The sequence below is a fragment of the Rutilus rutilus genome (assembly GCF_951802725.1).
Source record: "Rutilus rutilus genome assembly, chromosome: 19".
NCBI classification, from domain to species: Eukaryota; Metazoa; Chordata; class Actinopteri; order Cypriniformes; family Leuciscidae; genus Rutilus; species Rutilus rutilus.
The window spans coordinates 30,483,938-30,507,967 of NC_140232.1; the positions used below are offsets into that span (position 1 = coordinate 30,483,938).

Sequence of the window (24,030 nt, forward strand, 5' to 3'; positions counted from 1 at the left end):
TCTTGCTGTAGGGCTTTTATTGATGGATTTTTGAGAACAGAAACACTGAACTAAGATTCTCAGCAGCGAACCACTGTTGTTATTTCATAAAGGAATTCTTGTGGCTTTCTGACACCAGCATTCATTTTAATTACAATTGATTGTTTTGCTCTTTCTGTTATGGATTGTTCCATTCAACATCTATACTGCTTCAAATATGACATATTCATATAGACACTGTCACTGTTGTAGTGTTGCATGTCCTCAAGCAATGCAGAGCATAATGAACCCAGCCGAATATATGTACATCCCCATGTAAAAAAACTGAAAGACGTTAACTGACATTTAATTAATGTGACGTGGGCAAAACACACAGCAGTCATGTTTACTCATGTAACACAATAAGACTGTTCAGATACAGTTTCCCATGCATGTTGTCAGTCAAACACAAAACAACCGCTTCAGAACACACAAAATAATATTTACATCCATTAAAACTCCAGAGTCCTCTATTTACAAGGTTTAACAAGTTGAACTGTACATTATTCTTTAATATGGTGCATTCTGGATTGATATTCAGTTCTGAAATCTTCTTGTTCTTTTTTTTTTTTTACATCTCTTTATAAAAGCACCAACATGTCTTTGGCCGAGGAGATCAATCGTTAAATAAATATATGAAAATAAATAAAATTAATAACATCTACTTAGAATCGTTTAAATAAATATGAGATATATAAGATGCACAAAGCTATCAAATGCACAACTGCCTCAAATAGTGTCTAATTCATTCTTTGAGCTTACAACCTAAAATTAAAATTGTGTATTATGACACAGTCGGAGATGATAAAACAGTGACTTTGCTGTACGGTTAAAGGTGAGGAGAGTTTTTCTTCGGTTTCTTCTGAGAGGTTTTTACTCGGACACCGTGTGCACGTCCAAAGTCGCACCGCTGTAAACATCTCATGCTAAAACCTTAACGCAATGACCACACGATAAGCACGTTCTGAGGTAAAAATGGGATTTTTCCAAATCGCCTTGTGCTATCCGCAAAAATCTTCTAGACGAGAAAGGCTTTTGGACACATTCTATCTATGAAGCATTTCAAGTGTTGGACAAAGATGCTCAATAAAGTATTTTCTGTTCGCAGTGTTAGCAGTTTGCTCTTCACAGTCAGTAACATCGGCTTTATTAACTTCCTCACCTGGCATCACAAAATACAACACAGCAAAACTCTCCCTTTGACCCTGTTCCTCGGTGATTTGAGATCCACACAGCTGTTCCAAGGGTCATCTGTAAGTACAAAGACAGATCTGTGAATATATGAGAAACTCAGCAACACTCAGCAGAAAAGTAGGTTGGCACTTTATGTGCGTTTGTGCTTTTTAAAGGGTTGCTACAGAGACTGCACATCAAAGCAGAGACAAACTGTCTGCAAAAAATATAAAATAGCCTCAAACCAAGCAGCAAGGATTTCCTGGTTAGCATGACATTGGCAAAAAAAAAGGGAAAAAAAGCATCTTTCTTTATTGATGGCCATATATTGATATATGTATGCTAATACTGATCAATTTATTGTGTTTTTTTTAAATAATATGTCTCTCGTGCTCTCCAAGGCTGCATTTATTTGATAAAAAAACACAGTAAAAACAGTAATATTGTGAAATATTATTATTATCATTTAAAATGTTTACTATTTGAATATTTTTAAAAGGTAATTCCTGTGATGGTAAAGCTAAATTTTCATCAGTTAAATTAACGTCTTCAGTGTCAAATTATCCTTTTATTATTTATTTTACACACTTAAAGCAATATCGTATCGAATATTGCATTATTTAACGTTATCGCATATTTCTTCAATATCGTGCAGCCCTAATATATATACATACTGTGTGTATATATATATATATATATATATATATATACATACTGTATATCTATACTGTATATCTATATCTATCTACATACATACTGTGTATATAGGCTATATATACTGTAGTATGTGTGGACAGACAGACAGACAGACAGATAGATAGATAGATAGATAGATAGATAGATAGATAGATAGATAGATAGATAGATAGATAGATAGATAGATAGATACACTCTAAAAAATGCTGGGTTGGTTTAACCCAATGATGGGTCAAATATGGACTAACCCAACGTTGGGTTAAAAAAACAATTTAAAAATTGACAAACCCAGCCGTTGGGTTACATTTTTAATGTAACCAATGCAATTTGTCCATTTTTTTATTGCATTTTTTAACCCAATGTTGGGTTAGTCCATATTTGACCCAACATTGGGTTAAAACAACCCAGCATTTTTTAGAGTGTAGATAGATAGATAGATAGATAGATAGATAGATAGATAGATAGATAGATAGATAGATAGATAGATAGAGGTAAAGCAACAACCATGGACATGAAAAGTGTGAATTGCTGACATGTTGTTTATCTCTCTTAACAACTTCCTCTCGTTGTAAGCAACACCCACGAATGACAGATCGGGAGAGAAAGCAAGATGTGCCATCACATCTAGTGTTTCTGCTCTGAATAGATCTGTGCTGGGTTTTTTAACATCATGCTGCTGAATGCTCCTTTGACAAAATACCACACACACACACACACACACACACGAACGCTTCTTGTGGTATATGTGGGTGTTTTTCCTTTATTACTCAGGTCCTGGAGGGTTTCGGTCACATTTCCCATGAATGCAGTATGGCAGTTATGATATGCCTTTTTGATAGCAGTGAGGGAATACACTCAAAATTGTGCCTCAGGCAGAAGAAATAGAGATGACGTCCGTTACGTGCGATTCATTTTTATACCATCATTTGCAATCGTAGTAGGATAACAATGGCAAATCTGAATATTACATTTTGCCCATGCATAACTCACCGACACTTTTTGGTGTGAAAGGGCCTTTAAATTAGCCAAAAACAGAATTAAAAACATTTATTAAGGTATTGAAAAACAAACAAGCAAGCCCAGGTGAGAAAAAAGTAACACAAAAGTAACATAACACGTCACTTTCCATAAAAAGTGACTACGTTTTTAAAAGACTTACTTTTAAAAGTAACTTTCCCCAACACTGACCTTCAGTATGAATAATAGTAACAGTTTATAAAAAATTATTTATCAAACAACAGAAGATGCAAGAGCCTGTAAATGTATATACAATGAGGGCAGTTACTTTAGCACTGACACGAGAAACTGTCTGTCTGTAGTAGCCGGGGGGGGGGGGGGGGGGGGATCTCTTGTTTGACGGCGCAGGAGCGATAGGGCAAGTGTGAGACAATGCTAACTCTCCTCTTCAGGGATCACTGCAGCTAACAGCACACACATCACTGTTTATGACTGTCAATCAACTGTCCAGCTGATGATTTGCACTAGCATTTGTTTCTGCAATGACTGAACCACAGTTCAGAGCTAGAACTGGTGTCTCCTTTTAACCAGCTTTAAAAATGCAAATACTGATACTAGCACTTTTATTCAGCAAGGACACATTCAATTGATCAAAAGTGACAGTAAAGACATTTATAATGTAACAAAAGATTTCTGATTTCTGATTTCTTTCGAACTTTCCATCGAAATATTAGCACTTTTCAACATTGATAATAAAGAAATGTTTTCTGAGCAGCAAATCAGCATATCAGAATGATTTCTGAAGGATCATGTGACACTGAAGACTGGAGTAATGATGCTGAAAATTCAGCTTTTCATCATAGGAATAAATTACATTTTAAAATATATTCAATAATATTTCATAATATTTCCCTGTATTTTTGATCAAATAATTGCAGCCTTGGTGAGCAGAAGATTTTTTTTACATCTAACCGACCCCAAACAATTAAACTATTGTCCACATAATTAAACAAAGGCAAAAAAGGAAAAGAGAAAGGAAAAGTGACACTGGGACTAATTGTCACATGGCAAAATTATATAAGGTCAGTAAGGGGAGAGAGGAGAAAAAGAGCACTCATAATATATAATTCAGCATTTGTTTTATTAATAAATGCAATCATTAAGTCCATAAATGAATCATATTCAATAGTTCTATCCACATGCTTTTTATAATTCATTTTCTACTTCCAGTTTTTTCGCTTGCGCACCCAAATATTGTTGCAATGCCGAGAAATATCCATTTCAACAAGCATCATTTCAAGAATTTCGTGCAGGCTTAGTGAATTTTTTGCTTCCGAAAGCTCAGTAATATGAAAGTAATGAGATGTGCTGCTTCAAACTGCATGTGTTGAGGAAGCAAATGTGTGCTTGCAGAGATAGAGAACAAGTGGAAAATAAACCCAAAAGCTTTTCACCGCAATTTAAAAGAGGGAGAGAGAGAGAGAGGGAGATTTTATGGATATAAAAATGTGAGGGGGCACTCATTTAAACTCACGTAAAAAGATTCAGGGTACCTTAAAATATTGGATTTAAAGCATCGAGTTCCCTAACAATCCAATCCTGGAAGCTTAGAGGATAGTTTATTACAATGAAATATATTACGGAGCAGTATTTCTCAGCAGATCTCCTGGTATAAGTCATTCAAAGGCCATAACAAATCCATTTTCACTTTTCAGCAAATATGAATTCACAGCAGAACCTAAACACAGTATAAAAACACGACGCTAAAGGGTTGTCGGCAGGGCTTTATGATTACAGTGTTCTGAATGTTTTTAGTGCATTGCTATGCAGTTGATTGGTGGTTATGGAGTTGCTAGACGGTTCCTAGAATGATCAGACTATAATATTCTAGTCTCTAGAAATGACTCGGTTCTCTCCGTCAATAAACGCCAGGTTAGAATTAACCTGGAACTTCAGAAGTTTACAGCAGGGCTCAGACTACAAGAGTTTCAGGCCGACAGCCAACCTCGCCCACATCCAAGTGGCCATTTACTAATCTTAGTATTGTTAATCTCAACATTTACTAATACGTTATTAAAATCAAATGTTGCATTTGTTAGCATTAGTTAATGCACTGTGAACTAACACGAACAATCAATGAACAGCTGGATTTTTATTAACTAACATCATCAAAGATTTACTGTAACAAATGTATTGCTCATTGTTAGTTCATGTAAGTTAATACATTAACTAATGTTGACAAATGAGACCTTATTGTAAAGCGTTACCATAAAAGCCCAGCTCTGAAGGCATCTTTTGGCTCTAATTGGAGCCTTTATTTTTAAAAGAGTGATTTTATGTCATTTAGACAGGGTGATTTATTTGTGTTATTCTTCCAGGCTTTAATGGCATCCCGTGAGATTCAGAACAGACTCCATGCACTTTTCCAAGGGTCTGAGAGAGGCTGTTACCTGCTACTGTGACCTGTCTGGCTCGATCTTGGTCTCTCCGTTCTGCTTGTCATTGATGGATTTCTGCGAGAGGCGCGAGGACATGGTGGCGGCTTGCACCACGGCCTTGAAGCTGCGCTTGCGCTTCTGCACGTTCTGCTCCGGGTGGAAGATGATGACGTAGACTTTCGGTATGTAGAGCATCCCCAGAGACACGGAGGCGCTCAGACTCATGGACACGGTCAGCGTCGTCGTCTGGATGAACATCTGGATCAAACACGGGAAATGAAACGCCAAGAGTTATAGATCACAGGATACATCACTTTTGATAGACCCTATTATAAAAGAAAGACAAGATCTCAACTGAGATTACTTTAAATGAATAGTTCGCTGAAAAAATTCAAATTCTCTCATTTACTCATCCTCATATGACTTTCTTTCTTCAGATAAACACAAACGACTCATTCACACAGACATTAATTCATCCACTGGGGTCGTATGGATTACTGTCAGGATCGGTGTGTTCAAGCGTCAACCGAGTGGCAGCCATTATATGGACTCACAGAGATGGATTATTTTCATAAAACAGATATTGTTTCTGAAGAAAAATATACATATTGGGGATGGCATGAGGGTGAGTAAATGATGAGAGAACTAAATGGAGAAGACTAAATGGAGAAGAAATGGAGAGTTTTGTCTGATGTTTTTCTGACAAACAGATTCTAGTAATCTCAGAGCTACAGAAGAGATCTCAACAATGCTAAGACTAAGCTAATTTGCAAAACTCAAAAGTCATTTCAATATTGTCACGCTTGGTTGCACAAATCGCACAACGCAGGAGAATTACTAGAATAAGCCTTTAATCGCTATTCAAGGAACGCAGGAGAACACAGGAAAGCTATAAACAACAACCAAGTAAAACTAAGACGAAACGGAACAATGAACAGAGGAAAGGGTGTAAATACAAAGAGGAAACTAAATGAACAACAGGTGAACGTAATCCAATAAGAAACCATAAAAAACGAACTAGCAAACAGAACTCAGGAAAAGCAGCACCGGTAACCAAAAACCAAACCAAAACAGACCGAGACCATGACAAATATGAACTCAAACCTTTCTCATCAGCTTCTTCCAAGATAATATATAAATATATATATTGTAATTTAAAAAAACATTTTTTTTTTACACATTTTAAAGACAAAGAAATAATTATTAATTCAAATTAACATAATTATAAAAATAAAACCAGAAACAAATGACTTAATTAATATAATTATTAATTAAAACATTTATTATACACTACCATTCAAAAGTTTGTTTTTTAAAGAAGTCTGCACTTATTTGATCAAAAATACAGTAAAAACATTAATACCGTAAAATATTATTACATCTGTTTTCTATTTTAATATATGTAATTTATTACTTAAACAAAGTTGAATTTGGTGCTCGAGAAACATTTCTTATTATCAATGTTAAAAACAGTTGAGCTACTACTTTTTCCCCCAGAATTCTTTGATGAATAGAAAGTTCAAAAGAACAGAATTTATTTGAAATATAATACATTACACTGTCACTTTTGATCAATTTCACCATCCTAGCTGAATAAAAGTATTAACATTTTTTTAAAATCTTGTAGACCCCAAACTTGTGTATTAATGGTATACACATTAATTGCATCGCTCTATATACTCTGTCATTTGTTTTTCTAAAATGAACAGAAGAAACATCAAATGTGATGCTTAAATAAAACATCTAACGCCTCCTGAGCTATGAAAACGCTACCTTTGAGTAATAAAATCCTCCCTTGGACAGGCCATGGCAATGCATCAATATAAACATTCACAATGTTCATCACATGTGGCTGCCAAAGGCAAATAAAAGAGCACCTGCCCACCCAAGAGTGCTCACCAGGAAATGACACGTATGGTATTAGCGCGGCGCATTAAACGACATGTCAGTGGAAAGCTACCTGGGTCGTTTAATCTATGCAGCAATAACTAATGCTCTAATTCCTAATTCCCGCTGACGAGGCTTCTGGCTTTATTAGGATGGGTAGACATTGTCTTTCAGGCTCCCGTTATCAACCTCCTCCCACAGTCAAACCCCCGGAACCTCATTGGTGGGCGGAAGAGTCTTTGTCTCTGTGTCATGGTGTGTCTTTGGCAGATAAAGGGGAGAAATGAAATGTTGTTTTTTCTCATCTCATCCCTTTCCGTGTCTGCCATATCAAAGGCCTCTTCAAAAGAGAAACTGTGAGCAATTCAACTTGGACTTGTTATCGTGAGCCTGGCAGGTTGTTGCTTACTTCAATGCCTTCATACTGAAATGACTTCATTTCACATAATTTTCTACTTAAGGACTTAAATGGTAACTAAGCTCAGCTCTTTTGTTGCTGGATTGGAGCAGAACTGTGCTGTAAATACTGGAAGTTGTTTCAAAGAGAGATGGTGTTGCATTTCTATATATTGTGTTTTCAAGATGGAAATGGCGACATCCGAATATTTCACGTGTAGCATTCGCTCTCCGTCCCATTGCATATGTATAAGAAAAGCCTTACGGTTTACGATGGAACGGTCACAAAAAAGCAACTAGCAACACCACCAGGTAATGACGAAAAACACTTCCATATAAAACAGCATTTGCAAAAGAATTTGATTTCATGATATGACAAATTCATGCATAAAATGGTATATTCAACAAGAAAAAAAGAGTGGGAAACACTCCTCAAACACCACTGGAATCCACTTCTGAGGAGGCTTTTTCATCAGGACATGGAGAATGAGGTCAAAGTCGACCTCAAACCACCCCAAAGGTCTCATTTCCACTTCTCCACGTTCAAACTTGCCGTATCGTGTTCGGTTACACGTCAGTGACATTTGAATATGTGCATATGCTAATGAGATTTGAGCATCGTGGTGAAGAAGCACCATTTAAACAACAAACTATTTCAGTTTTTGTTCCTCAAAAAAAGATTTCATATGATTTCAGAAGATGTGGAATATAAAGTACAAGTCAGTCGAACCACTTTTATAGTGCATTTTGTCACTTTATACACTACCATTCAAAAGTTTGGGATCGGTACGATTTTTTAAAGCTTCTAATGCTTTAATGCTTATGCAAAAATACAGTAAAATCAGTAATTTTGTGAAACATTACTACAATTTAAAATGTTTTCTATTTGAATATACTATCCAGTGATGCAAAGCTGAATTCTCAGCATTATTACTCCAGTCTTCAGTGTCACATGAAACATGTTGAGTTTCTTGCTCAAGAAACATTTCGTATTATTAACGTTGAAATGTTGATTCATATTTTTGAGGAAACAGTGATATATATATTTTAAAAATGTTTTTACTGTTACTTTTAATCAATTTAATGCATCCTTGCTGAATAAAAGTATTAATTTCTTTCAACAACAACAACAACAAAAAAACGGACCCCAAACTTTTGAACAGTAGCGTACTTGGGATGAACAGTCATCATACAAAATCATACAGGATTGGTGCGACATGATGTTGAGTAAATGATTCGCATTTTTGGGTGAACCATTTGTTTAACAACATTAATAATCAATCACATTATAACGCACGTCTCACCTTCTCAGTGGACTGTGCTGTGCCAAAGAAAATAGGCACAAACGCCAGCCAGACGATGCAGGTGGTATACATGGTGAAGCCGATGGGTTTGGCTTCGTTGAAAGTCTCAGGCACGCCTCTGCTCTTGACCGCATAGACAGTGCATGTGACCATCAGCACGATGCTGTAGCTCAGGCAGCAGATGAGCGACAAATCAGACATGTCACACTTCAGGACGCCACGTGCCAACTCTGGATTGGGCGGCCGCTGCTCCTCGTAGTCCACGGTGGTGTGTGGCGGCATCACGCCAAACCAGACGAAAACACCCACAACCTGCAAGAGACGGCAGGAAGTAAAAGCTTATCATTAACGGCGAGACGGAGTCAGTCAGAAGGTCAGACTCATTTGTCAAGAGCTGCAGTTAGATTGATGCATGTAGAATATAGTGTAAAAAGGGATGCGTTTTAGCCAGTCTTCAGCAGACACGACTTCGCACAAGATTACTGGTTAAAATAGGCCACCTATCAGCCTGATTGCTCTTAATGATGGGTTTTAAAGTGCTTTTTTACAGACACAAAAGAAACTATAAGATCCTCTCCTCGCTTAATAATAACGTGCCTAGATTTCTGAAACGAAAAAAAGGGGCTATGTCTAGTTCAGCTGAAATGTAGCATTTAAAATGTAATGTTTTTAATTCTGAATTAAAAAGGGGAACAATTCAAGTTTTTGTGTATTTTGACAAAACTGTGTAGAAACAACTACACATTGCACTACTGTTCAAAAGTTTGGGGTCAGACATTAATCATTTAATTTAGCAAAGATTTATATATATATATAAATCAGTTTCTAATAAATGCATTTTTTTTTTTTTTTACTTTCTATTGATCATAGAATCCTGAAAAATTGTCATGGTTTTATTAAGAATATTAAGCAGCACAGCTGTTTTCAGCATTGATAATAATAATAAATATTTCTTGAGCCTCAAATCATCATATTAGAATGATTTCTGAAGGATCGTGTGACACTGAAGACTGGACTAATGATGCTGAAAATTACATTTTTAAAAATATTCAAAAAGAAAACAGTCACTTTAAATTGTAATAATATTTCACTGCTCATTTTACTGTAGTTTTGATCAAACAAATGCAGAGACTTCTTTCAAAAACGTTTAAAAAATCGTAAACTTTTGAATGCTAGTGTACATTTTTTATTTATGTACTAGCACCCAATGTGAGTAAATTACTTCAGTAAATTATGAAAAATAATTAACTTTATTTCCATGTCGTATTGAGTGCAATGTAGTATAAATATAAATATATATTAGCAAACATGTTCATGGGTCAACAACATCCCTATTATTTCAGGTTAGGACTGCCCATAGAAAAGAAAAAAAAATCACAATAAAACTTTTCTTGACTCAAGTGAGATTAAATAGACAGCAAATGGAGACTTGAACACTCATGTGTCTTTAAGTCTCTAAAACTCCACCAATTTGCCGTCTGGCAAGTCTGCAATCAAAAGTGAGATCTCACTAAGAACTTGAATATTTCTCATCATATTCAGACAGACAGCTTCAATGAACTTGAGACATGGAACTACGGTCTTGATTGTCTTAAATGTCTTCTCTCCTGTGAGTTTCTTATTCCTTTAGATAGAACATCCTGTTTTAGCATTCTTCAGACATAGTAGGAATGTTCCTTTTGAATGTTCTAAAGTCATAACATTTCTAAACTAAAAATTTCTGCAACAAAAAAACGAAAAGTACCATGAACAATGTTTGAGAACATTATTAAAGACCAGATAATTTTCTATATACGTTACTGGAAGAACGTTGGTGCATAACTTTGAGAACCTTTCCACAACATCAGCTAAAGTGTTGAGAAGGTTCCCTTTCAGCTGGGAAGTTGCTCTTTTACATTTTGCAAATATAAAAAAAGGACTTTTCTAAGGATGGCTAAAGGGGACATATGATTACCATAAATCATAATGTAGCAAAGTCATTCACCATGTAAGTGCGGAGGGTCACCGGATGAGAGCAGCTGTTAGAGGCGTGATTTAGAGAGCGTCCTCTGCACCTGTTCTCAACTAGAACATTCCGACTAGGAAGTGACTGATCCTGAGTGAGGGTGCTCATCAGGTAAGTCTCAAACTTTTCCCAGAAACTTCTACGGCTGGGAGGAGAACAGAACAGCAGCCGGGCAGCCGGCGTGTTGTCGCGGAGACAGATGTTGCTGTCAGAATCGCTCGGCGGAGTTCCGTTCTCAAACTCAGCATCGGTGACACATCTGCCAACATGTGCTGGAGGAGGTGCTGAGAAACGTCCTGCTGTCAATCATTCTCCCGCTAACGTCCTGTTAATCTCGTCTCCCCCACACAGTTGCCAGTGAGTCATGCGCATAATTCTGGGGCTAAGCTTGAACTACAAAAGCGTTTAAAATATTCTTTTGTAAAAGTTCCAATCAGCAGTTTTTAATCGGAGGAGAGGTGTTTATCAGCAGACACAATGTGTATCGACAGCGGAGGAGCTTTCTTGTCACCTGTAAATCACTCAAGCATTTTTTTTTTCCACCTTTACTGATGTTGAATCTGTTGCTTTCGCACATTAGCGTGGCTGGCACGTTTGCTAGCACAAGCAGAATGAAGCCAGAGCACTCAACATGATGAGGTCTGCAGGCAGCTTATCAGCTTCGGCAGAGTGTCCAAACACAGGAGAATCTGCTTGGCTGGGAAACTGCTATTGACTAAACCTCAAACAGGGACATACTGAGAGTGGGACAACAGTATAGGGGCTTTAGTTACCATAACCAGTGGCTCTGTCGCTCATGAACCCATGTTTGGCTAGTGTGACACAGAGAGGTTCATGTATGTTTCAGTAAGATCTCTCGACAGAATTCTGGATAAAGTGAAGAAGAAGAATTTTCTTTACTAATTAAATGAATCATTTGTCCTCACCGAAGCTACAGATTTGAATAAATGCATGCAGTTAAAAGTTAAAGGTGATGTGTGTTATTTTGTGTTAAATACTTCTTCTGTGCAAACTTAATATGCAAGGTCTATTAAAAGGTTCACAGGACAGAAAATATGTACGCCAACATTCAAAAGTTTGGGGTCATTTTTTGTGAAGAAATGAATACTTTCTGCAAGGATGCATTAAATTAATCAAAAGTTACAGAGAAGACATTTATAATGTAAAAAAAAAAAAAAAAAATTCAAAGGATCAATAAGAAAAAAAAGTCCAGAGCAACCAATTAGAATGATTTCTGAAGGATCATGTGACACTGAAGACTGGAGTAATGATGCTGAAAATTCAGCTTTGCATCACAAGAATAAATCACATTTTAAAATATATTCAAATAAAAAACAGATGAATAATATTTCAGGATAAAACTGTTTTCCTGTATTTTTGATTAAATAAAAACTTTTTTTTTAAATCTTACTGACCCCAAACTTTTGAACAGTAGTGTAAATACTGTAGCGATTTAAAAACAGCCCAACACAGTAACCAATTCCATGAGATTTGGGACTTAAAGAACATGGGTTGCACCCCTGCAGGAAGCAAAACAATAAAACAGTTATCACCAAATTGCTTCAAGCTCTGATTTACCACGTTTACCTGTACTGAGATCAGAATGAAGGTTATTATAACTTGTGAAGTGGGGCTGATGAACTTTGGAGGCGTGACGGACTTCTTGCCCTGCTCGAAGATCCGGTAGATCCGGTTGGTCTTTGTGAGCATGGCAGAGTATGTAATGCTCATGCCCAGACCCAGCAGAAGCCTGCGGAAAGCACACACCACCGTTCCCGGCTCAGCGATCATGAGGAAGGTGATGAAGTAGATGAGGAAGATCCCGGTCAGGAGCACGTAGCTGAGCTCGCGGCCCGCGGCCCTCACGATGGGGGTGTCGTTGAAGCGGATGAAGGTGATGATGACGGACAGGGTGGCCAGGATGCCAAGAATGGCCAGGAACAGAGGGATAACGGCCCAGGGGGAATGCCACTCCAGCTTGATGATGGGAGTTGGCCGGCAGGCCGTGCGGTTGAGGGTCGGCCGCATGTCGAAAGGACACATCTCGCAGTTGAACTCGTCAGCTTGGAAGTGATACCCGTCGCAGAGCTCACAGTGCCAACAGCACGGGACACCCTTCACCATCTTCTTCCTCTCACCTGGCTGGCACGGAAAACTGCAAACAGAGTCCGGAATTTGACGGTCTCCACCAGTCCACTGCATCTCTTCTACCTGATGAAATACAGAGAACATTTACTGAGAATTAAACTAGAAAGAAAATGTTAAAGGGTTAGTTCACCCAAAAATGTAAATTCTGTCATCATTTACTCATCCTCGTGTCGTTCCAAACCTATAAGACTTTCATTCATCTTCGGAACACAAATGAAGATATTTTTAATGAAATCTGAGAGCTTTCTGTCCCTCCATTGACGGCTATGCAACTACCACTTTGACGCTTCAAAAAAGTTCATAAAGAGATCGTAAAACTAATCCATATTAATTGAGCAGTTTAGTCCAAATTTGCTAAAGGGACACGTTCACTTTATATGATGAACAGTATTATTTAAGCTTTTATTTACATATAAACATTCAGCAACTCAAACATCAGTTGTGGTAATCGGAAGCTCAAGCACGTTCACTCGATGTGTAAGAATCAATGAGGTTTATTCTAGTGTTACGCAGCACGTTTGAGCTTCTGCAAGAACCAATGAGGTTCATTCTTGTGCGTCAAACATGTACGGTTGAGCTTCTGTTTATGTTCACTGATCAATGTTTATATGTGAATAAACGGCTAAATTCAATCTCTTCATCATATAAAGCGATCAAGTCTCTTCAGAAAAAACGCTCAATTCATGTGGATTAGTTTTATGATGTTTTTCATTAAAAATATATATTGATTTGTGTTACAAAGATGAATGAAAGTCTTACAGGTTTGGAACATCGTGAGGATGAGTAAATGACAGAATTTTCATTTTTGGGTGAACTGACTATTTGTCAATATGATTAATCTGTATGCTAATGAGCAATTGGAGTCAATTTACGTTGAGTCGCAGGTTATTGGTCCACTGGCCGATGACTCTGTATCCTGGACTAGAAGTGTTGGTCATCTGGTACTGAAAGATGTCGTAGCGTCCAGGAGCATCACCGTTTTCATTAAACAGAACGGCAGTGCCGGCGCTACCTGATAATCAAAAAAGAAACATTCATATAATGTTATCATACAACAAGAAACATCATAAACGTCATTATTTTCCAAAAATAAATTCAACTTATTTAATTTGATTGTTTTGCTTTCATTTTGTCTTTCACATCTTCATTAAATTTAGCAAGATGGGGAATGACAATGTCAATTTTATTATGCAAGCTGATAATCTTGATCTGTTTCCTAAAAGAGAAATATTGCCCATTTTAAACACATATTGTTACTTCTGTCAGCCTTGAAGAAGATGATCTCAAAGCTATAAACATTGACTAAAAGCCGAAAAAACTATTCTGATTTCATTGGGTCTTTAAAGAAATACATTACAGAGGTGATAGTAAATTATAGCTGAGAGGATGAGCGTGATCACAGCTAAATATATAATAAAGAGACGTTCTAGCTATAGCTCCTCTTCCTGTCACTCCTTATCCACTGAGACTCTAAACATCTTCACTTCGCTCTACAACCATCTGTCATATACTGTAGATGCTCCATTCATGCATCCTTTATCCTCCTGCATAATACATGCAGCAATATCTGTTTTAAGTCCACGATTATATTTGAAATGGTAAACTCTGAATGCACTATGGACAAACATTCAGCTCTGATTGTGAGTGCTTTGAGTCCATCTTTGTCAACCTGAATATGTGTATTTAGTTCAGTCATTAGATCCCTTCCTCCAGCTATGCAAGAACACATCATTAAACCACTCATAACCTGCTTCAGTTAGCCCTGGATGGATAAGGATTTGTCTTTTGCTTGTTTGTCCTTTCCTGTATAGGCGGAAGACAGCTTCATTTTGAAATTCTGGCGTAGAGTGATTTTCTCCTTCACAATAATGCATATTGCTTGTTCAGCCAATACCCTCCAGGCGAGCTCCCAACCAAATGTTTGCAAGATGACAGTCACTCTTGAGAAAGTGATTTAATGGGAATTCTTTCATGGACAGCTTCACAACACCAGAACGAAGTTAGATTTACTTGGCAGAACTTTGCCATTTTTAAAGAGACTGTCCTTCTGTTTTTGAACTATAATGAGCTACGAGACCACACTGGTGAAGCATAAGCACATTCTGTATTTCATCGCAACACATTTAACTTCAATATTGTGACATATTGCAAAATTAAACTGAATATTCTGCATGTAATAATGTAGGGGGCGGGGTTTGATCTCATCTTTCAGGATTTGATTGGATCGTGAAAAGTATATTAGTAAATATTATTTGCCTTATTGACTGCACTGCCTTGGTTACATCAATAGAAAATAAATGTCATTTTAGAAGTGGAAATATCAATTAAGAAAAAAATATTTCTTTGGAATAACATGCACCCATTAATTGTAGACAATATGCTTTCTTTTTATTATGAAATAATTAAAAGAGTTGATATTTGTATGTTATATGTATGGATATACACTATACCATTCAAAGGTTTGGGGTCAGTAAGATTTTTTTTTTTTAAGAAATGAATACTTTTATTCAGCATAAAATTAGACAATAAATGTATCAAAAGTGACAGTAAATGCATAATGTTGCAAAATATTTCTATTTCAAATAAACTTTGTTCTTTTGGGCTCTCTAAAAATAATGAATAATGTACCACGGGTACCTTTTTTTTAGCATTGATGATAAAAAATGTTTCATTAGAAGTAATTCGGCATATTAGAATGATTTCTGAAGACACTGAAGACTCCAGTAATGATGCTGAAAATTCAGCTTAGCCATCACTGGAATGAATTACATTTCAAAATATATTAAAATAGAAGACTTTTTAGAGTTAAATTATTATAGAAATATTATAGAATTGTAATAATATTTCCCAATATTACTGTTTTTACTGTATTTTTGATCAAATATCTGAATGTTTGCGACCACAACCTCTCTGTGATTTTTTGCAAATAGCAGTTTAAACTTCTTATACAGCACAATACATTTTTGAGCTTGAAAGTGCTCTTACACTGTGATTATATAGAAAATAAAACTTTTGCATTAACATTTATTAATTTAGCAGACATTTTTAAACAAAATGACTTACAAATGAGGCATACAACAAAGAAATGTTCTCCACAATAACTAAAGTCACTGTATACAGGTTTGATACAGCATAGCAATGAGAACATAACAGAATTTTAATTTGTGGGTAAAGTTTTTAAATATCCCAGGGCAGACCCATGTCAACATGCATGACACTTGTGCTCAATCCAGATGAGCCTGCGAGGCAAAACTAAAGCTCTCTATGGGGTTTAGTTTGGACCTTTGAACATCTTTTGGCATTGTCTAATGGCATTTCTGATGCCAGTCAGGTCTCGTCTTCAGTGATTCTGATCAAGTGTGTCAACTCACCATTGAAGTTGACGGCGCGGATGTAGCTAAGCAGCAAACGTCCCTCCACTGGGTCCATTTTATCACAAACACCTGTGGCTCCCAGACACAGATCCTGGTGCATGTTGTGCAAAGCGTGAGCCATGGCATACACCGCATCAATTACAAACTGAACCTTGCCTTCTTGCTCGTAATGAGAATCACGATTGATCCGTTCTTCTCCTGAAAGTCAGAGAGAGAGAGAGAAAAGTTGAAATGAACACAGTGAGACAGCAAAGTGTTGAATGAAAAGAGCAGGTGAACGATAAGCAAGACAGAAGACCTTTAAATAAGTAAGACCAAGACATTTTAAGGTAACCTGTCATTGCTCCAAACATCAGTTAACGGCTATCAGGAGCTCTCACCTGTGCATTTCTTCTTTTCTGGGTCGATCTTGATACCTGGACGTGTCAGTTTGCACCTAAAGTCGTCCTCCCAGAATTCAGCGAACCAGATATTCCTGCGATTGTTCTCCAGGGATCGAGTGATGAAGTACTGGTCAAACCCTGATCGAAAAGCAGAAAAATGACCAATTTTATGTTTATAGTAGAATTAAAATTAAGTACAATTGTAAGATACACTACTGTTCAAAAGTTTGGGGATGATTTTTTTTTATATTTTGAAAGAAGTCTCTCTTATTAACAGAATTGATCTGAAATAGAAAACTTTGGTAACATTATAAATGTCTGTACTGTCACCTTTGATCAAGTTAATGCATCCTTACTGAATAAAAGTATTCATTTCTTTAAAAAAAGCCCATACTTTTGAACGGTATAGTGTACATGGCAGAAATAGAAGTTGCAACCAACTTTACTACCATATGGTGACAATTCTGAGTGAAATAGCTATTAAACTAGAAATAATTGTATACTTTATCAGTATCTAATTCGATTGTGAAAAGTGAGCAATGCATATTGCATTGAATACATCGCAGACATCAAGTGAGCATATCACAGGAAGAGCAATTTTCTTTAAAAAAAAGTAATAATAGAAGCACAAATTATCGTTTTAAGTAACATGCGACTTTTTTTATGACATTTTACGGCGACTTAAAATATGCATATAATATTTCAAACCATCAATGGATGCTCTCTTGGGCAGAATGGTGACGGCACCCTCAGCCACTTCCTCCTGGTCCAGGATCGGAGAGCTCTTGGCACCCCAGCTGTCTGATCCCACAAATTTAAAATGACCAGTCAAATTGGACTTCCTCGCAGCCTCCAGGACCTGCCTGGACAAGCAACAGCACAATTTCACTGTTTATACTGAAAATTATTTACAAATTATAGTGAAAATGTGGAGACCCATTGCACTTCTGTTATGTACATGAGTGTTCTTTTGTGTTTTGTCTTTTCAATATGTGTTGTCAAATTAGACTTTTTAAACCTGTCTATGTCTAACATTACTCAGATTTACCTGTGTATTTTCAAAAAAAGTTTGAACATGCACTAATGAATTTGTTGCCATTGCTTGCTTAGTTGGGGATATTCAATTTAACATTTAATTTAATATTCAACATTAATATTAAATGATCTGTCTGCATTGACACTATTATACAAGAACTGAGCTGGACAATGACTTCACGGTTTACTCCAGAGAAGCTATATATATATATATATATATATATATATATATATAAATTAACTAAATTAATAACTTTTTTTTAAACAAAAATGAAACATCACTGAACTTTCTTAAGCTTTTCTACTGGAAACAAACTTTTTTGCATTATTTTCGTGTTATCACTGTAAAGCTGCTATGAAACATCTGAAAAATCTGTATTGTAAAAAGTGCTATATAAATAAATGTGATGATGTGACTTGAATATTCTGAATTATGTGTTTATATAACACAAAATTAAAATGTAACAAATTAAAAAAATATGAAAATTAATTAATTAATTGCATAATCTATATATTTTTTTATTAATATTTTGTAATTTATTCAGATTTATTTATTTATGTTTATGTATGTGTGTTTTCTTTTTCAATTCAAATCAAGTTTATTTGTATAGCACATTTAACAATACACATGGCTTCAAAGCAGCTTCACAGAAGATTTTTGTATTAGTAATACATGATATGTGGTTAGTTAATGCCAACTATTCAGTTAAGCAGTTCATATTTAGCAGTTTATGTTGATCCAAAGTTGCCATCATTTGGAGCCTTTGCAAGTGTTGGTGCCATATTAAATCTTTACAACTGGAGCTGACACCTTTTGTTTTTTTTAGGCGACACTTACATAACCGGAACATGCATACCTGACAACACTCCCGTTTTTCCTGGGTTTCTCCCGTTTTTTAGCCCTATCTCCCAGACCCCTCCCGGTTTGTTATTTCTCCTGGTAAACTCCCGTAATTTGCATGGCCCAAACTCCTTTATGAATAATAGGACCAATATGTTTGTCTAATATTGACCAGTTGTCAGATCTTTTATTAAATGGATTATATTCATCACACAATCCACACACCATATACAATTTCAACCCGTTTGTCACCCTTAACCTGGCAACCTATAACCCAGTTGTGCAGTCGCAGAAAGTTTAACCCGAAAGCGAGCCGATAGACATGGCAGGTGAAGGCAGTGTCCCCACAAAGAAGCCTACCTCTTGCTATTCTCAAACACACACCCCCCAACCACCCCCAACCCTCCCGGATTTTGAAAACCAAATGTTGACAGGTATGAACATGACCAAATTCAGATCAACTCAAATCTGAATATTTTTTGTCAGTGAGATTGACAGCATCCCTTAAACATCTCAACTGCCATTGGCCAATTCTTAAATTATTACATTTGCACACAAATTTGTAATTTGTCCGTAAATGTGGAATAAATTTAGGGAGAAAATAGACTGTGGACGTTCTCCTGTATTGTATTAAAGTACACCTACATGCATAAGCAAATATTAATATAACATATAAATATGTAAAAGTCTCTCTAAATCAAAAGACCTTCATGAAATTCAAATATCTCAAATTGTTAGTTAGAGTGGAATCAAGTTATTATGAATTAAGCTATTCAGTTATGCATTTGAAGACGTGGTTGACAATTCACGCAGTGCGAGCGACAGCTCGTGTTCACAGGAGTGCTTTAATGAGGGGGAACTTCATCTGCATAGATGTTCTCTACCTCATAACCCTGTCAAAAAGCATCAGCAACAAGCCATATAGATTAGAGACTGAGAAACCCAAACACAGGTTGGCAAACCGTCACTTGAGAGTGCTGACGATAATAGCAAAGTATCGTCTCTTCTGGGTGAGTTTGTTTGCCACTTCTGAATTTGCAAGTTCAAACATATGGAAAAAGCTAAATGACATTATGCCAGGAGGAGTGAAATGTATCCACTCTTATCATATATGAAAAGGTCATCTAAGCTCCGAGATAAAATGATACAGACGGCTTATTTTGGATTTGACACTGTAGCACCTTCTAAGATGACATTTCCCCCTGCAGCTTTAGCACTTCATGGGTGGAGGGTGACACTCCTGAGATGCCCAAAGAGCTACATAAAATCACAGCGGATACACGTCACACTTCAGATTTCCAATCATCATTTAAAATGAAGACATATTCTGTCTTCCCTTGTTATTTGAGAACCAGTATAAAAACAGAATATATGTAGGCTACTAATGGTGAGTCGTTCATGAATAATCCGTTCACTGCGTCTGTCATGTGACAAATGAACGAAAGACTCGGAAGGTAAAGTAATTATTTATGTTGACTGATTATAATGATTTCTTAATTCAGAATATGATCAAGATTGCGTAGGTGGATGTGTTCGGGGAATTTGCCTGTTAAAAGTATAACATCTAAAGCCTCTTAAATGAACAAAATGACTCGATTAACAAGTGATTAACAAGATCTTTGATTAAAAGATGTCAGTAAATTGATCCAAACTTCCCATCACTAATAAGTACATTAACACAGTAGAGATGTTGAATGTAAAAAAATAAAAAGTTCTTCAATGATGTTGTCACGTTTTGAGTTCTCTTCATTTGAATCTTTTCTAATCTGTTAATTACTTCAGTTCTCCTTCGTTCTCTCTCTGTTTGTTTCTATGGTTACTGACTGTGTTCAGGTGTGTCTTATTAATCAGTCTCGTTAGTTCCTCTTGTTTGCCTGTGTATTTAAGCCTGAGTTTAATCCTGTCTAGTTGTCTGTCGACGTCACTGTAAGCGTGGTTGTCCTGTTCTGTGTTACATAATTCTAAGTGTCCTGAGTATTTCTGTTAGTTTGATTTTGCTAGAAATAAAGACTGCTGCTCATAAATCCTGTTTCATCTCTGCTGCAACCAGGACCCGTGACAGATGTTCTGAAGCATTAATCAAGAACCTTTTTTGTCTAGAAGTCCGAAAGGGATAGTCGACCCAAAAATGAGAGTTCTCTCATCGTTTACTTCCAGACCTTTATGACTTTCTTTCTGAACATAAAAGAAAATGCTTTGAAGAATGTCGATAACCAAACTGTTTTGGTTCCTATTGGCTTCCATTGTATTTATTTGACCACACAACAGAAGTCAATGGGAACCGAAACAGTTTGGTTACCAACATTCTTCAAAATATATTTTACGTTCCACAGAAAAAAAGAAAGTCATACAGGTTTAAGGTGATAATATGGTTCTTTGTAAATTAACAAGATGTTAATTGATGTTTCATTATTGGTATTGGTGTCTGGGTTCTTTAAAGAACCAATAAATAGATTATTTCTCAAAGGAACTAAAGAATAACAAGAAGAATAAGAGGTTAAAAGAATAGGAATAGAATAAACATTCTTTGAGGAAATTAAAAAGGTTCTATAATGACATCATTCTATAGAACCTTTACTGGTTTTAATTAGATTCTTTATTTTTAAGAACTTCAATATATTTGTATAGACCTTACACACCAGATAAACAAGCTCACAGACAATTTTTTTGTTTGAACTTCTGTTTTTGCGGTAGCTCTGTATATTTCTATGGTATCGCCGTCGAAGATTAATTACATGGTGAAGTGGATTTACTTATTGTAGAGTTAACGAAAGTTATACTGATCATTGTAATGTTTGAAGCGGATGTCAAGACAAATGTCATGACAAACAAGCGGTTCATTCATAAATCTGTGCGATTTTAACTTAACGCTATGGAAATACAAACCGGAAGACAGAACACAACGAGTGCAGCGAGCTACATAATGTCGTTATGAATGCAATTTTGGTTTCACATTAGCATGCATTTCAGAAAAGTGTCAGAACGCAATTCATAACACAATGCAAATACACATTGCATTTGCAGTGTTAAAGCGGGCAATACAAGGCTGTCTTCTACAGTATTTTTTCAGGTGAACTGTTGCCATTACAGTCTCAACAATTTAAAGATAATCACGCTGAGCAGCTATGTTTAGTTAAACTGTTGACATGTAGCAAGCTATATGAATAAAAACACATTTAATGGCACAGACATTTGAAGGGAACTCTATCACCCCCTATTGAGATTTGTTACTGTACAGTAACATGTATCAGGACCATGCACTTGCAATGCGTTGGCTAATCATGCATGTTTCTGGGCTAAAACTGTGGCTATTGTTCCCTTTTCTGGTTCGTTGGTCAGCAGCCAACTCCATTTACATGCATACAGGAGCATGTGTGATGCATTGCATATCAAAAGCAAAGTCTCATATTGTCTTATCAGTACATCAAAGGGCGTTTTCTCTCATTGCAAACACGTTGCATTTAGTATTTGGTTTATTTGACAAATCTCCCCTAAATGTCACAAATACTAAAAGTTAGTTCAATCATATCAAATAATCCACATATGCCCTTGTTACCAGTCAACCATTAACAATTCTGTGACAACGTTAGTCTGCTGCACAGCGACAGATGGAACGAACAGTTTGTTCCAGACAGAATCATTAAATGGGTGATATAATTCTATTTTCACAAGATGTAAAATAAGTCTTTGATGTCCCCAGAGTGTATATTTTTGCTCAAAATACCTCACAGATATTTTATATAGCATGTTAAAATGGTCACTTTTTGAGGGTAAGCAAAAACGCACAGTTTTTGTGTCTGTCCCTTTAAAATGCAAATTAGCTGCTGCTCCTGGCACAGGGGGCGGAGCTTCAAGAGCTCCTTAGCAGCTTCGATTACCTCACACAGACATGCACTGAATTCATTTTTTTTTTTGCCTTTTATGTTCAGACCAGAGTCAGAAAGATGGAGAGACTCAAGAAGAAGTGCCAACATGTAGACAACATTTCTGAATGGTTAGTTGATGAATTTATGTAACTTGTGTGTAGTTATCTTCTAGTCATTGGTTAGCATATTCTGTCATGATACTCTATAAATCACATTCCCGGGGGCGGGTTTATGTAAATTCTAGGGTTAGTGATGTCACTAACCCTAGAATTTACATAAACCCGCCCCCAGGAATGTGATGTCACTAACCCAGGAGGAGTGTCGTGTAATTCCTACCAGCCGTTTGTTGTAGTCATTAAAAAGCTATTTCTTTAAAAGAAAATTTCTCCCTTTGCTTTGAACTTTGAGCGTTGTAACTTTGCAGATGTTGTTTATGCTCAAACAGCAACATTACACACTAACTAAAGTTAGAAAAGTGAAATCATAATCAACCACCCCTTTAAAAAAAAATTATGGAAAAAGCCCCTGTTAGACTTATACATTATGCACCTGTTAAAGACAAAATATCCAGATTCTAAAGATAAATGTGTGACAATGCTTGTAAACAATAATAAAATATTCATTCAGTCCACATAAAATTCAAAATTAGCCCTTTTTACTTTCTTATCACTCCTTCCTGGTCATCAGTGCACGACACGGTATTGTGGTGAAATCAAAATGTGCCTCTCAAACAACTTTTTATTTTCCAGCTGACATCAACAAGTTCTCTTATTTGTTCACGCCTTCCCACCAACATCCTGTCAAACAGTGAAAACATACATTAAAGAACTGCAATGGGTTGTTAACGTTGCTTCACGCTGATGTTCCTATACGTTGACGTTTATAAAAACAATATCTAGCACGCAAACTCTCTTAATGGTAAGTTTAAAAGTAGAAACTTAAAGCACTTGAAATCTTCCTTTTGAGATGGATGTATGTTTGTTTGTAAAATGCTTTGGCAAATTTCATAATACTTATTTTATTGTTTACATAAGTTTAAATTGTTGATTTACTTTAAAACATTTTTTTTTTTTTTTTTTTTTATCACGGTGTCCACTAAACTTCCATTGTAAGTGCATTAGATGTTTTCCTTTCCTATATTTTTATATAATGTTTTGTTACAGGTAGGTAGCTGAAGCTTTTCTCATGGCAAGAGCTCTGTTGAGCTCTGAGCTCTGTTGTTTTTCCACCTTTATTGCCACTGTCTTGGTTTGCGTAGTTGGGGACATTAAATTTAACATTTAATTTAATATTCAACAATAATATTGATCTGCCTGCATTGACACTATACAAGAACTGAACTGAGCTGGGCTGCGTTTCCCAAAAGCATCGTAAGCCTATAAGTAGATCGTAAAAACGATCGTACGACTGATCTTAATATTACGGTCTGTTTCCCAAAAACATTGTAACTTAAGTAGCACTTGAAAATCATCGTAGATCTACGAGTGCTCTGGAGTAATCGTAAATCCC

The 24,030-nt window shown here is 36.3% G+C and overlaps 1 protein-coding gene across 1 annotated transcript in view; it reads right to left on the minus strand.

Annotated features, from left to right (window-relative positions):
- Positions 1 to 24,030, minus strand: part of grm6a (glutamate receptor, metabotropic 6a) — a 56,971-nt gene continuing 32,941 nt past the window's right edge. The window contains exons 5-12 of the mRNA XM_084390487.1: positions 17,488 to 17,642; positions 16,777 to 16,917; positions 16,394 to 16,594; positions 13,895 to 14,034; positions 12,462 to 13,085; positions 8,870 to 9,181; positions 5,295 to 5,540; positions 1 to 1,269 (exon numbers count right to left, since the gene is read on the minus strand). Of these exons, the coding sequence (XP_084246613.1) occupies positions 5,298 to 5,540; positions 8,870 to 9,181; positions 12,462 to 13,085; positions 13,895 to 14,034; positions 16,394 to 16,594; positions 16,777 to 16,917; positions 17,488 to 17,642 (1,816 nt within the window). The 3' untranslated portion in view covers positions 1 to 1,269; positions 5,295 to 5,297. The remainder of the gene's footprint in view (positions 1,270 to 5,294; positions 5,541 to 8,869; positions 9,182 to 12,461; positions 13,086 to 13,894; positions 14,035 to 16,393; positions 16,595 to 16,776; positions 16,918 to 17,487; positions 17,643 to 24,030) is intronic.